We start from the raw sequence: 14,969 nt of genomic DNA on the forward strand, positions 1-14,969 counted from the left end.
AAATTTTTATTCTCTTCATCATTAACCTTGTATGCATTGCAAATGCAATGCAAGGGGGGAGAATGTCAGGGCAATAGCCCCAAACCCCAAGCCATATGTAATTAAAAGATACTTATAATCACGTGGGTAAGCGGTAACCTCCAGTTAACTGCTTACACACTACCGTAAAATACACACCATTGTATCACTTATGGCTCTGTGTGCTGAGCTACCCACTGAGACCTCACAAGAGACATCCGAATCATACAGGTAGTTGCAAAGCTACATGAATTGAGATGGAACTGAAATAGGCAAGACATGTGAGATGTCCATTTGGGGTTACGGCTTAACCATTACAGTTATCTTCCTCACTCGCTACCCAGGGAATGATAAAGTCAGTATGCCCGGCAAAGCGGGGCCGCTCTACAGAAGGAAATATAACAAATGTCTGTGCCAGTCTGGGGATGATGTCAGGGTCCAGCCCTCGTTCCGTGACAGGGCCAGGGAGATCCTCCTAGTTGCTGGGGTGTCTAGTCCCAGTCCAAGATCCTCAAACTCACTGAGGGGGCTAGCCCCAGCCTTCACAGGAAATGAGTTGAGAAGAAAGGTAACCTTCTCAACCTCCTGTGAAGCCACTAGAAATGGGAGTTGGGAACTATACAGTTTTCGGCTCTTTTCTGACTTTCCATAATTGGCACCCCCCCCATGGGAAGATTCTGGGTGAGCTGCTCGCCCAGAAAGTTCCCATGGTTGTGGCTGTGATGGTTTCTGGGTGAGTAACTCGCCCAGAACGTTCCCACAGGTCTGCATGCATGCGGGAATGTGGAACAGTGAAGGGAAAAATAGGAGAAAATGGGGGAAGGGTACCTGAGGGTGTGTGGGGTCGGGGACTGTGCCCTGACAGATGATGATCAGGCTGTGTGGGTAATGCCAGTCTGGGGCAAGTGTGTCATCAGTTGTGTGTAAGCAGTCCGGACTTAACCAGGCTGTACTCTGACACCCGGGCCCAGGGAATGCCAAAAGACATAGAAAAATGCCTAAACAGAGGAATCCATGAATTCACATGGAATTCAGATAGCCCTCCCCCAATCAGTATGGATCAACTGAACAAACCGAAAACCCAAGGTGGCAAAAATGTCCTGAACTTACATGACAGAAATGAAGTGATCCACCTCATCAAGCCCCAAAAAGTCCTAGACAGGTCACCCAACAGGCCCCCCACCTCAGATGTGAGTGCAGATTAGTAAAGCGTGGCAACTCAGTCTCAAGCAAATATGCGAAAGAGAACTGAGGGAAAAAGGAATTGAATGAACAGAAATTCCCATGTGTCAGGGCATACACCCTGACCTAGCCCATACCCACATCCACACCTGCACTTGCACCCACACCCATGCCCACACCTGGCCATTGCACTTCCTGCATGCTCCCTGTGCCAGACGCTCTGTGCAGCTGGATGCCCCAGGCCCCGGGTCTTGGGTCTCATGTAACTTCCAGATGTCTCCAGAAGTTTTCGATATATTGTGGCCACTGTGGGAAGATGAGAAGTTAACTTCCTTCTCATCTCTGACCCACAGTAGATTGTGCCCTGGATAGGGCTGGTTACACCTGAGGCTGTGGACCATAGGGGAGGGTCATGGGGACCCAGGAGTCATCCCCTGACACAATCCCCGCTACCCACAAACCAACAACACAGCAGAAATGCTTGCCATTCACCATGCCACCACCTTTGTACCCTTATCATCCAACCTCCACATCAAATCCAACTTGAAATGGTGCATAAACACCCTTTGCAGCAACCTTGAATCCCTCAAGAATTCAGACTACACATTCACAAAAAACAGATATATTACTAAACTGACCATAAGTGCACTGAGATCCAGACCTACCCCCACCTCATTTGAATGGCTAAAAGGCCATGCAGGGACCCTCAGAAACAAAGAGGCAGACTGCCTTGCTGCAATAGGAGTGCAACTGGACCCAGAACCCCTCCCTCCTGTAACCCCTCCACCCCCCCACATACTGAGTGGAGCCCACCTGCACTCACTAAACCAATCTACAGCAACAAGACCAATCAGTGTCAGGGATGCATCCGGGGTAGAGGGGGTCCAGGGTGCGAAGCAGGCATGCGTACTGGCAGGCCCGAGGTGGGGCAGCAGTCCCTGGCCACTCAGACTGAAGTGGAAAAGGTGAATTGTTATTAAAGGGGGAAAACTATACTACTTACCTGAAGTGGAAAAGGTGAGAAGAAGGTTACTTCTTCAGTTCCCACTTCAGGTACATTTATGTACATGTGGCTTGGGTCACATGACAGGTGCCACATCATCCTCAGAGACAGCTGCAGCCATCTGGGTGTCCCATGGGGGATCCTGAGAGCATCTGCTGCAGGCGCTGTAAGCAGGCTAGGGATCTAACCCAGCAGGCAAACAGGAAAGGATGGGGACTGGATTGGTATCCAACAGGTCAGGGAAAGGGGGTAATGGTAATATGGTATGGTCCGGTGTGGTACAGTGCATGGTGTACTCCAATCAATCTCTCACCCCACCTCTCTGGGTGACACTAAGGTGAGGACTGATCCAGAGGTCTTCTTAGTTGTCTTCTGTGTCGTACTACTCCCTACTAGCTTGGGAGGGGCAAACTCAGTGGTTTCTAATCCAAAGGAAAAAGTAGATACATCCTCATGTACAGGTATATATGAGAAATGATCTGGAAAAAATGATGAAAAATATCCAATGTGCTTAGGTGGACCATATGGGCAACAATCAATATTGGAAAATGGGAGGGAAAACAATAATCAAGAAAACAATAAAGCAATAAATGGTATCCAACCAAAAATACCCAACTCTATCCATCACCAATGAACTCCCGCTAATCATGGATCCTAATACTCCTAAATGACGTGTTTCCAATGGTACCAATATCATCCAAATCGGTGCAGTGGTTGCTGAGATAAGTGAAATCCAATCTGAGTGTGGCCATGCTGCTGGGTGGACATGGGAATTTGGTCTGTGGGGACTGGGAATGTGTCTGGAAAAATAGGAAAGAATCATGGAAGGGTAGGGATAGTATATGAGGACATGTGTGATGTGTTTCGTGAAGTGGGGATGTGCTGGGATGGGGAAATTGTGATATTCAGTTTGTTTGTGCAGTACCAGCTGTGCCCACCTACAGTGCACATGCTGGGCACAGTGGGAAGTCATCTGAGGTGCCTGGGCCAGACAGGTCAACAGTACATTGATACAAGGGAAAGTGGTCCATGTAAATAGAAGGAATAAACAGGAAGAGAGTGATGGGAAGAATGAAACAAAGGAAAGGGAAGAAAGAGAGAAAAGGGAGAAAGGAGGAGGGAGAGGGATGGGTAGCAGGGCAGCAGGTGAGGTGGGGCCGGGTGGACCTGGATGGACCCCGGTTAGGTGGGTGTGCCCTGACACTGAGTCCCTCCTTCTGCAAAGGGGGCTTCCCACCCTCTGAGTCCATGCTTGCAGAGTCCATGCTCCTCCTACAAGCCCACTCCACCCACAAGTCTTGTTTGAAGTTTGCTGTGAGTGTCAGTCCATAAATAAGGGATCTCCCCCAGATGTCAAGCTCAGGGCACAGCACTCCCCTTGAGTTGCTGAGGCCGCGATCCCACTCTGCTAACCTTCAACAGTGCTTCCAGACACACTGCTAATTTTCACCCACACATCCATGTGTGCATGCTCCAACAGACCTCTGCCAACACCTCCAACCCCGACTCAGACAGAAACCTGCCCATCTTCTGACAGGTTGTTACTTGCTGAAGTGGTCATTCGCTGTGAGAGTGGCTTGACCATCAAGTAGGTAGATGTCATTGATGTGAAGCAAGTGAAGTAATTTGTGGCAATGTGTGAGGAAGGGATGGGTTTCAGGGTGGTGATGCATGCTGTGCACGCTATCTTTATTCATTGATTATTACTTTTTATTCCTCAATGTAAACAATGTATATAAAATGTGGGGAAGGGTGAAACAGGTTTTCACTCTTCCCCTCCCCTGTTAGAAATAAAGCTCTATACTGCCTACTTCCTGACAGCTTGAGGATAGCAGGAGTCAACACTAAGGTCATGTAAGGGATGGACAGGGACTGGATCTTGTGCACTTTGCACGCATTTCTTATTCTTTATTATTTCTCATAATAAACAATGTAAAACACCTGAATGTACATATATAGCATCTGGGGTCAGGAAAAGGAGCTTAGCTCTTCTCCTCCCCCCTGTCGAATACTAGCTCCATACAGTCTATGTTCTCGACAGCCTGAGGATTGAGGAGTCACCAAGGCCAGCACCCCAACTGGCCTTACAGGTCGGAACCACAACTGACCTTTCACAATGGATCATGGAACATGTGTTCACCTGAGTATGGGGGACTCCCATATGGCTTGGAAGTACAGGGTATGGAAATGTGAGTGTACAGTTGCTGCAGCTGTGGTTGGCAGTGAAGGGGAAGTGTGTCCATGCATTTGTGAACAGGGATGTTTACAGCATGGCTGAGTACAAGCTGAGTATTTACAATTTGATTTTTGCATTGAGCATTGGAACTGTTGGAATATGGGATGGAGTAACCTCCCTGGCATAACAGGCGAGTAGTGTATGGATGCATGCTAGAGGTCTTGGGTTCGATACCAGGCTTGTCCATTTTATGTCATTTGTCCAGTCACCTGGTTTATATCATTTGGATATCATGGAGTAAGTCCAGGAAGGCAACATGCAATTTCTTCAGGAACAGACTAACAAAGTGTTGGAACAGATTATTAAAGTGTTGGAATGGATCAATAAGGCATTGAAATGCATTGAGAGCTCTTAAGTAATGCATTAAAACAAAATTCCGTGTTTTCCGGCACATGCCATTGAGAGGTGTAATTTAATTGTAACAGGTTACAACACTTCCACAGTGTTTTCCAACATGTGCTCATCTCTATTAGAATTAGTCTATGTCACATTAGACTCTGACTCTGACAAGAGATCTAATTGTAAATACCTATGTCGCATTAGACTGCAACAAGAGTTATACCAGACTCCTTCCCAGTTGCTCACATGATTTCTCCAAGGTTTAGCCACAACTTACGTTGCCTCCAAAATCTGTCAAGCAACTGGTACAACTTGCAACATGTGATGTTCCCATGCTAAGTTGTAATGAGTTGTACATAGGTTGTGGAATATAATTTTTAGTGTTTACACATGCAGTCATTGCACCCAACCCAACCCATGGAGACTAAGGGAGCACATCCAAGGTTGTGAAGTCAATATCTGGGTGTGCACAAAGGTTAACAGTTTATATATTACTTGGTTACCAGTCACTTGTTTGTGCCCAGTGGCATGAGTGGTACAGCATTAGCTGAGGCTATGTGGTTTTTTTAAGTGGCACATGTTCAATTCTCACTTAGAAAAACTTTTTTTTTTCATACCCTCCACTCCTTAGTGTACAGAAAACAACCATCTAACATATAAATAATCATGGTCGGTCTTTTACGAGATCTGATTGGCTTGGTTTACCCTGAAGCCAGGTTTTGAACCATTTTGATTGGCTGCTCTATCTTACCTAATTGGTGCTGAGGGTTCTAACTTGCTTGCATCTCTGTTTCTTCTCCCCCTTAGGCCTTTTATACGCCCCAGTGTACCTTACATCATCCTATCAGCATCATTGATACCATCACTCCATTGACAACTTCATCTCAACTTTGACTGGTGATGTTCAGTGCATCACTGGTTAACTGGTGAATTGGCTCCCTGGCACATTGTAGCCATATTCCACCTCATTCGCTGGCTTTATCATGGTCTTAGACAGGTTTCTGTTGTAATGACATCGCTCCGGAAATGGTGCTTCAGATCAGACACAATGTGGCTTGCATACCACACTTGGCCGACACTTCTGCAGGCATCTCAGCTCCAGTCTTCATCTGCCAATCATTTCCATGTTTCAATAGGCACTTTCTGGCCATTTAGAGTGCTTGACAACATTCAGATTGCCTTCATTCACAGCACATTGGTGGCATTCTTGCCCCACTGTGGACTTTGACCTCTTGACATCGCTCTGATGTCATGTTGAAAGTCAACAGCTACAGGAAATCCAGCGACAGCATGAGAAATCCCACACTCACCTCACATCGGTGGCATCTACCACTCTCACTGTGAGCAACCACTTTGGCAAGTGACACACCCCCTCACCATCTTCATCTGTCATTTTAACCCAGGTGACAACTAACCACTTTCTGGCTATATCTGACAAACACACTTCGATGTCATCAACGACAGAGCCTTAATTGGGTCTCCTTATGTATATGTACCAACTCATCAGTTTGCATGCTGTGTCACCCCTTTGTCCGACTCTTCACTTTCACCAATGCTGCCCGACTTCTCGCTGGGCTTTGACTTCATGCTCTCATTGGTTGATTTCATGACTTTCAGATTCTCTGGCAACTTTCACATTGTCTCTGCTTGCCTCACTCAGGCAGTATCTATGTACACAAGAATCACTCATCTTCAGTGCTGCAGATTTGACTTGTGAGCAAGAGACTGCACAGCAATGTCCATTGGACATGCAGATGGCCTTAAACCCTGATGTGTACCTCAACAACAACTGGGATGGAGCAAAAGGGAGAAGGCAGTGCCCTGTTCCCAGTATGTATCTGAGTTTCATTTCCGTGTTTTTAGATACAGTCTCACTCTGAGGGAATTCCATCACCCTTGCCTTTTCCCCCTGGCTTATTCCTTCCGAGATAGCAGGAGTCAAAGACAACGATTGAAGTTTTTGAGTCTACACTGTCTGCCAAAGTTGTTTCTTTGATTTGAATTGGTGTATAGTACTGTGTTGTAATACCCGCATTTTAATTTTCGGTTGCACTCATCAGGTTTGCAACCAGCCAAAGGCAGTTCAACTAGTTTCACACAATTATTCCATGGGAGGGCCCAAAAAAAGTTTTCCTAAGTGAGAATCAAACATGTGCCACTTAAAAAAACTGCACAGCCTCAGCTAACACTGTACCACTTATACCACCAGGCACAAACAAGTGACTGGTAACCAAGTAATATATAAACTGTTAACCTTCATGCACACCCAGATATTGACTTCACAACCTTGGATGTGCTCCCTTAGTCTCCATGGGTTGGGTTGGGTGCAGTGACCACATGCACAAACACTAAAAATTATATTCCGCAACCTATGTACAACTCATTACAACTTAGCATAGGAACATCATGTGTTGCAAGTTGTACCAGTTGCTCGACAGATTTTGGAGGCAATGTAAGTTGCAGCTAAACCTCAGAGAAATCATGTGAGCGACTGGGAAGGAGTCTGGAGTTATACATGAATTATAAAGAAGATGATATAGAGATCGTTCTCACCTCAGACTCTGACAAAAGATCTGAGGGAGAAGAGTCTAAGAAATCCCTTCTTATATATGCAACATTCCTGAGTGGCAACATCATTGTACAAAGGGAGTTTTAAGTTGAATAAGAAGGGCAAAACACCCCCAACACCTCAAAGCGCCCCAGAATAACTGCTATCAATAACTGCTACACAACTTCCCGATGTAAACCAAGTTGGTATTCTAATAATCTCAGAGGGGTTTTGTAGGTTTTCTACCATCTAATCAGGGTTGACTGAGGTCGTAGCGGGAGACGGCCCAGGAGGCCCAGAATGTATTGCCAGCAAGCAAGCGGCGCAAGACATGTGTGATCCGGCTACAAGTACAAAGAAGTTCCAGACAAAACAACAGAAATACACAAGAAAGTAGAACAATGGATCATAGTAATACATGCAAACTCTGGAACAGTTAGAAACCAGAAAAAGATATGGAAACAGATACACGCAAGATCAGAAACGAAGTAATCGGTGGTGAAAGGTGAGGGGGTGGGAGAGGCGAAAACTAGTGTGAGACTGCAGCAGTGGATATGCACGAGTTGAGGGGGGAAGCGCAGCAAGGGAAACAGGGAGGCAGCAGCAGCAAAATCATGAGAGTGAGTTTGAAAGAACAGCAGCAAGTTGGCCTTGTACTCACCACGAGAGTCGTGAGAGATTCAGGTGATAAGGAAGGAAAAAGGGGGCACTGTGAAAGCCCTTTTTATAAGCATGGCCTGAATCATCATGAGCACTCTCATGCATCAGCAAAAGTCCATTATGCTCCGGAGCATCAAGAGTGGCTGGAGCATGTGGGAGACAAAACAGCAGATTGGGCACTCCTGGAGCCAATAGTGTTCTCCTGGGAGGGGGTTCAGGAGCAGCTGGGAGTGGTGAGGAGTATGTAATGTGCCAGGAGCAGTGGGAGGAAAATTTTGGTCTCTAAAAAGTTGAAAAAAAAATTTTCAGGAAAAAATCAAAAAAAAAATCAGGAACTATAGTGCCTTTAAAGTGCTTTCAGGACATATAATTATTTGCAAAATTGAGGAAGAAATGATGGAGAAAAATGGAAAATACTTTTGGAGACCCAAGAAATAATGAGAACTGAATTGATGGGAAAGTCTGAAAATTGAATAGGAAAGTGAGGGGAAGCCTTGTAAGCATTGTTATTTTCTGCTGTTCTGATTTTTCCTGATTGTTCTTGGTCTCACTCCCAGCTGCTCCTGGACCCTCCCAGGACCTTTCAGGAGCTTCCAGGAGTATTGAGGAGCAGCTGGGAATGAGACCAAGAAGAATCGGGAAAAATCAGAACAGCAGAAAATAACAATGCTACAAGGCTTCCCCTCACTTTCCTATTCAATTTTCAGACTTTCCCATCAATTCAGTTCTTGGGTCTCCAAAAGTATTTTCCATTAGCTGCTCCTGGACCCTCCCAGGAGCTTCCAGGAGTATCCAGGAGTATCCAGTAGTAGCTGGGAGTGAGACCAAGAACAATCAGGAAAAATTAGAACAGCAGAAAATAACAATGCTACAAGGCTTCCCCTCACTTCCCTATTCAATTTTCAGACTTTCCCATCAATTCAGTTCTCATTATTTCTCGGGTCTCCGAAAGTATTTTCCATTTTTCTCCATCATTTCTTCCTCAATTTTGCAAATAATTATATATCCTGAAAGCACTTCAAAGGCACTACAGTTCCTGAATTTTTTTGATTTTTTCCCTAATTATTTTTTTCAACTTTTTAGAAGTCCCTATTTTTCAAATTTTCCTCATTTCCCTCTATATCCCCCCCTCATTCCCCCTCATTCCCCCCCTCATTCCCCCCCTCATTCCCCCCCCTCATTCTCCCCCTCATTTCCCCCTCATTTCCCCCCCTCATTCTCCCCCATTTTCCCCTCCCCCATATTCTGCCAGCCTGAAAGTGATTAAGTTGCCAGATTAATCATATATCAGGCCATAAATTTTGATTGTGTATTGGTGAGTCTCAGTGTCCTTGATATATAGTATAGTGTTTGATCTAAATGTTAAGCAGTGTCTTGTTGTGTTAGTCTTGTGGTAGGAGGTATTCATGGGGGATCTTCCCTCTTTTTTTCCTTTTCATTTTCAAATGCTCCAGGAGCTCCCAGAAGCTTCTCACCCCTATACACTTTGAAGCATTTAAATTGTATTTACTGGATATGTTTGTGCACAAAGCAATGCTCCAGGCCCTCCTGGGAGTGCCCTGGAGTACCTAGCCAACTCCAGAGGAAATGGGCTGTTCCTGGACCGGCCAATCTCCTCCTGATTCTCCCAGTGCTCTCGATACTCCAGAGCACTCAGGAGCATAACAATTTTTTGTTGATGTGATGAGTGAAGTTCAGTACGTACCTCTGCTGGTGTGGTCCGCTTCACACATCTGCGCCAGAAAACCCAGCGTACGACTGAGGCACAGTCCCTGGGTCCATCAAATGGTCAGGTCGCACAGCAACTCGTGAAAGCGGCAAAGGGGCAAGTGCAGTGCTGAGACAGGCGCATCGGGGTGATCGAGCCAGGGGAAGTCATAGCATTGGCTGGGCCGAGTCCAATCGTTGCCCCGTGATTAGTCTCGTGAAATGAAAACATTAAACAACAAGTTATCCACCATTTCCCCCATATCTCCACCGAATTTCCAACAAACTCATAGTCACTGTGTTCAGAGCCAAATTATCCCATGTACTATTCTGCACTGTAATAATGCACAAGCTGTGTTATCCTGTGCTATTCCCTGAAAAATCCCAAGCCTCTGAGCAGGCACCGGTTTAACTTACAAGATGTGCAAAATCATGCCTGGGTATTTGCCAGGAATATAGCAGGGCTGAGCACGTGCCTGCACTATCCTCTGTCCTATTCCTTGTTTCTGCAAAATCCGTGTTCTATCCTGCATCAAGCACTAGCTCAGGCCTATTCACTATTAATATTTGTTTTAATGATGTTTGGTTTTGTGGTGAAAGTCTTACTCCGAAGGTCTTTCTTGTCCGCGTCCACAGCTGATGCTTGCTCCGGATTGATGAGGATAATCGACTCCATCTCATCCTTACTTGCACCAACCTTACCCTCTAACCCTTCATGCCTCCTGGTGGCTTTCTAGCACAGAGAACCTTAATCAATATTACCAATCATCAGGCAATGCACTGCTCTCAATCGCACCATAATTGCACTTCGCGCTTGCATATTTTTTTAGGAATTGTCGAACTGTGATCTGGTCCACTTGGCTTTGAGCGGTGAAGTACTGCTCCGCGGCGTCACGGACGTTGTTCTCATCAATCATTCCTTTTTTGATGTGGATCTTAATTGTTTGTGCCAGGAATCAGCGGTTTTGCAAAGGTGTGTCCACTTTCATGTACCGGTGTTCCTAAGCTAATTCTCACCACCTCACCGCCTCACTAACCACTTATTGGCGCCTTGAACCCCAACCACCAGTTTGGGGTAAGGGCAGGCTCTCCATCTGCTCTGAGTCGCGTTGGAGCATCATCTGGCAAAGGCGATGGTAGAGGGTTTTCACATCAATACTTTCTATGTCGAGTCCTGGGCATTCAAGGCTAGATCAGTAAGCCTGACCCACATTACATGTTATGGGGCATGCGACTCACACATGCATTGGCAGGCCACTTGTTCTTTGTCTTACCTCTCACACCGTTTCTAGCCGTTCAGGTGAGTGTCCGCGGTACTATTAGCGGATTTTAGCTGCACTTATTGAGTCATCTGCCCTATGGGAAGACTATCGCTACTTTGGCCAGTGGAGTAGTGTTCCATCGCTTCAAGTCTGATGTTGTGGGCATGCTGAGAATGCTGGTTCTGATTGCGTTACCGTGGAGATCTAGCTGAGGACCAGATGGAGTTTTGCGCATCAGCGAGGTGGACAGCATATCGCCTTCAGGACCTTGAAGTCCATTGGGTGTATTTATTGTTCTTACAGCACTACTATCTGAATTTGCTCTAAAAGTATGAAGCACAAAGAGGATGCGGAAAATGAGTGGAAAATGAGCAGTACCGAATATTGTCGGATTTAAGAGTCGTTTGTATGTGCGTGCAACGGACCTCTATTCCGTGTGCAATATTCTGTGAAATATTCAGTAACGGATACTGCCAGGACCTAGCTGGTGCCCCGCAAATCCGGTCAGCGAAATCCCTGTGCTATTCTCTGCCCCAGTGTGCGGGAGTTCTGAACTATTCCTGACATATCCTGCGATCATTCTAGTGTGCAATATAACAGAGAATATCACAGATATCCCTGTACTATTCGGCTACGGATAATCTTTCTCTAAACGCAGTGAGTGTGTTAGGGGTTTCCGAGCCATTCACCAAGCCCTTGCCACGTGCGTGGGTTGCACCAATTTGTCAAGCTATTCTCTAGTCCGGACTCCACCACAAATGGCGAACTTTTCATTGCATGTCGAGTCTTCCGGCCATCTTCCACCTAGCATGTCATTCTCCAGCTGAATTGTAAAGGTCTGTCCATAGCCAACCGTTGATTAGCACAATTCCTGTAATCCAGATCGCAGGGCGATGTTACATGAAACGAATTGTACGGTGTCTAGACGCAACCACAGATCGGGACAGTAAAGACCGAAAACAACAAATGTTAGAGCCCACATCACGAGAAAGAATAAGATATTCTATCGGGGTGCCCAACGTGGCAATTCCGACCCAATCATGGGCCAAAGTGACCATGCGGAGCTAGGACATAATAGGCAAGACATTAGTGGCTAGGCGAATATAGGATGATGGGAGATATGGTCCCTGTTACTATGTTGGTACTTTGGGCAGTACTGGTGATGTGACGTCAACCAGCCGCATAAATAACATAAAATGAACGCGTTTGCAAAGTCTGGGCATCCAGTCCTATTCATTACACTGCGGCCTACATCGGCTCAGCCACGCGAATTGAGATGTCGGGTTGTGTCTATCGAGGGGACTCAGTCGCACTGTGAGAGTTGGTAGTGCTACTTGCCCCCTCGGAGGGAGTGTGATGTCACAGCCCACTAGCACTCTCCCTGCGCGCACGCGGCCGTGACGACGACGTGGATGGTGATAACTTGGATGATGACCTCTCGCCATTCCTCTCCTTATCGGGGGCACTTGCGGGCAGCGGGCCAGGATGGTTCTCGTCGAGATAAAGTCGATTCTGTTCGATATACTCGATCACACTGGCCGGCAGTAGGTACTGGATACTCATTCCACGGCGTAGGAAGAGGCGGATTTTGGTGGAGGAAACATCGTTCTGAATCATCTGGCGAATCACATAGATGTTGTCATGCCATGCGCTCAGAGATTCGAGAGCTTCGTCGACGTCGGAACCAGCTCGTTCAATGATGAAACACCCATAGCGTCCAAGAATATGTTCAAGCTGGAGTCGAAGAAAACGTGGTTAGCATGATTTCTATAACGAGAGAAACGCCGCGCGCAGGGGTGGGAAATACACACGTCTGCAGGTGACCAGACGCCGGGCTCGGACATTGTGTGAATTAGGTCGGACCCTGCGAGCAGCATGACTCGAACTTGATGTTTCACTCCTGAACATTGGGGACAAAGGAGATGCTCAGTAGCGTGGATCAAAAGCAGAAAAATTCAGCGCACCCTCCATGTCATCCACTCCCCCCCTTACTGTGTTAATTTCATGGTCAAAGTGGTCAAGCACAAGAGCTGTGCGTTGGTACTCCGTTTGCAGCGCTTCCCAATCGTCCACCATCAACCACCTGCTGGTCTGGTCGCAAGCGAGTCTACACATCTCGACTCTATTATGACCGGGAAGATGTCCCGGCGGGAGGAACATTAACAATGAGCCAATAATGGCAATCGTTGGGATAAACCCACCGTCGGGAAGCATTGAGCAGACCAGGCTTCTTGTAGCCGTCCCCGACAGGCGACATGTAACCACCAACGACCTCAAAATCGGTCTCCTGACGTACATAATCTTGCGCCATTTCGAACATTCGCATGTGTGCATAAGTGATAGGGGAGAAGGAGCCACAAGCTACAAGAACAACAGGAGTCTTATCGGGATCACTAAGTCGCTTGAGTCTGTGCGTGAAGAATGTGTAGTTGCTCATTTCTGCGTCGCCAGACATCGCTGACAGGGTGATCGGTGAAGGAACAGGGTCGATTTGCGAAATGGATCCAGATCTGGAAGTTGCCGGGTCACATCACCTGACGGCTCCCGTGATAAAACAATTGTATTGATGCCTTTTACCTTACTGCTCACGATCATCTCATGCCTCTGATTCGTCCCAGAAAAGAGTCGACTGGTACCAAAGAGGCCGAGGTAAGCATGTGAACGATCGTGGGATCCCGATTCCCATTCTTCAGCTGACCACCACTCATGTGCTTTCTGTCCACGAAACCACAGCCAAAGCTGCCCACTACGCATGCATCTCTACTCAGCAGTGTCGTCGACGCCTACACTAATCTCACGAGGGATCAGCTCGTCTTATTTCTGTCGATAAGGCACCTGCCTGTCGATGGCTCCTCACTTGATTTAGCTAAGAGGCTGGCTGAGCATGATCTAGAAAGCTACTCTACGTCTCCTGTTGTTCAGTCCTTCCCGGGCCCTCCAGAAGTTGCTCCAGAACACCCTCCGCCACCGCCCATAGCCAAGCCATCCAAGTTGCCTACGCTCCCTGCTGAACTCCTTGCGGACATCATGGACTGTATGGGTGATTGGGAACTAGCCAAAGCTGTGGGAACGGTCACATCCCTCAAAGCACCAAAAGAATGGGATCGAGCTTCCTCTGCAGATCTTTCGGCCCTAGTTGGGAGTACCAAATTTGACTTCTCGGCCCTAACCGCGACGGGGGCCAACGCGATCGTCAGACTTTGCTACACCCATATCCTCGATCTTTTGAAGAGTCACGACCCCACCTCGTTCGATCGGCTCTACGGCGGTATTCACTCACGACTCATCCCTTTCCGTGCTTCGTGCTCCGGTCGGACGGAAGTCCTCACATGGTGGAAGGAGCAGCATGAAATACCTAAAGACTACGGAGACGATTGTATTGATGAAGCCTGCCGCCATGGGCAGATCGAAGTTCTCGAGTGGTGGAAACGCCATTCAAGTACACTTCCGCTGCAGTATACTGAGGCGGCGCTGGAGAATGCCAGCGCACGAGGCCACATCCATGTGCTGGAATGGTGGAAGCAGTCAGGGTTGTCACTTAAAGTTGGTCGTGTCATGGACTTAGCAAGCAAGGCTGGTCAGGTGGAGGTATTGGATTGGTGGCTCCATTCAGGTATCGAAGTCAATTATGATAATGGAACCCTCGAGCACGCCAGTCGGAACGGACGCCTTAATGTTTTAACTTGGTGGCTGCATTCTGGGTATCAAATGATGGTGCGTTAGGGCTTTAGTTTTCATAAGAATTTTGACTTCTCCTGAAACTTTTTACTTAGTACAATGAAGACGTGTTGATCGGTGCGACACGCCACAATCGGCCGGAGGTCCTCCAGTGGTGGTATGATAGCGGCCTTCCTATTCATTACCGCATATGTGATATCGAGGAGGCTGTCGAGGATGCCATCCGACAAGGCTCCGGGGCGAAGGAGTGGTGGATGAAGCTAGGAGTGGATTTCAATGCGAATAACATTGAATGGGTACAACTTAAGTTATTGCGGTGAGGTATCCTTCTCGTGC

General features: G+C 47.1%; 3 protein-coding genes across 3 annotated transcripts; 2 read left to right on the plus strand and 1 right to left on the minus strand.

Annotated features, from left to right (window-relative positions):
* Positions 1-5,826: 5,826 nt before the first annotated feature.
* On the plus strand, positions 5,827-6,250 carry EI90DRAFT_3134707 (uncharacterized protein; the record flags this gene model as incomplete). The annotated part of the gene is made up of 3 exons (XM_039064684.1): positions 5,827-5,976; positions 6,047-6,118; positions 6,182-6,250. 3 exons carry the CDS (start codon positions 5,827-5,829, stop codon positions 6,248-6,250), a joined length of 291 nt encoding a protein of 96 aa, XP_038909064.1.
* A 6,064-nt stretch (positions 6,251-12,314) lies between these two features.
* On the minus strand, positions 12,315-13,392 carry EI90DRAFT_3147434 (Nucleotidylyl transferase; the record flags this gene model as incomplete). The annotated part of the gene is made up of 4 exons (XM_039065532.1): positions 12,315-12,689; positions 12,767-12,855; positions 12,920-13,077; positions 13,157-13,392. 4 exons carry the CDS (start codon positions 13,390-13,392, stop codon positions 12,315-12,317), a joined length of 858 nt encoding a protein of 285 aa, XP_038909065.1.
* A 269-nt stretch (positions 13,393-13,661) lies between these two features.
* Positions 13,662-14,953, plus strand: EI90DRAFT_2945421 (uncharacterized protein; the record flags this gene model as incomplete). The annotated part of the gene is made up of 2 exons (XM_039055324.1): positions 13,662-14,669; positions 14,729-14,953. The coding sequence occupies 2 exons, from the start codon at positions 13,662-13,664 to the stop codon at positions 14,951-14,953; spliced, it is 1,233 nt and encodes a 410-aa protein (XP_038909066.1).
* Between the last annotated feature and the right edge of the window lie 16 nt (positions 14,954-14,969).

This window comes from Cantharellus anzutake (assembly GCF_015039405.1).
Source record: "Cantharellus anzutake strain C23 chromosome Unknown EI90scaffold_123, whole genome shotgun sequence".
NCBI lineage: Eukaryota > Fungi > Basidiomycota > Agaricomycetes > Cantharellales > Hydnaceae > Cantharellus > Cantharellus anzutake.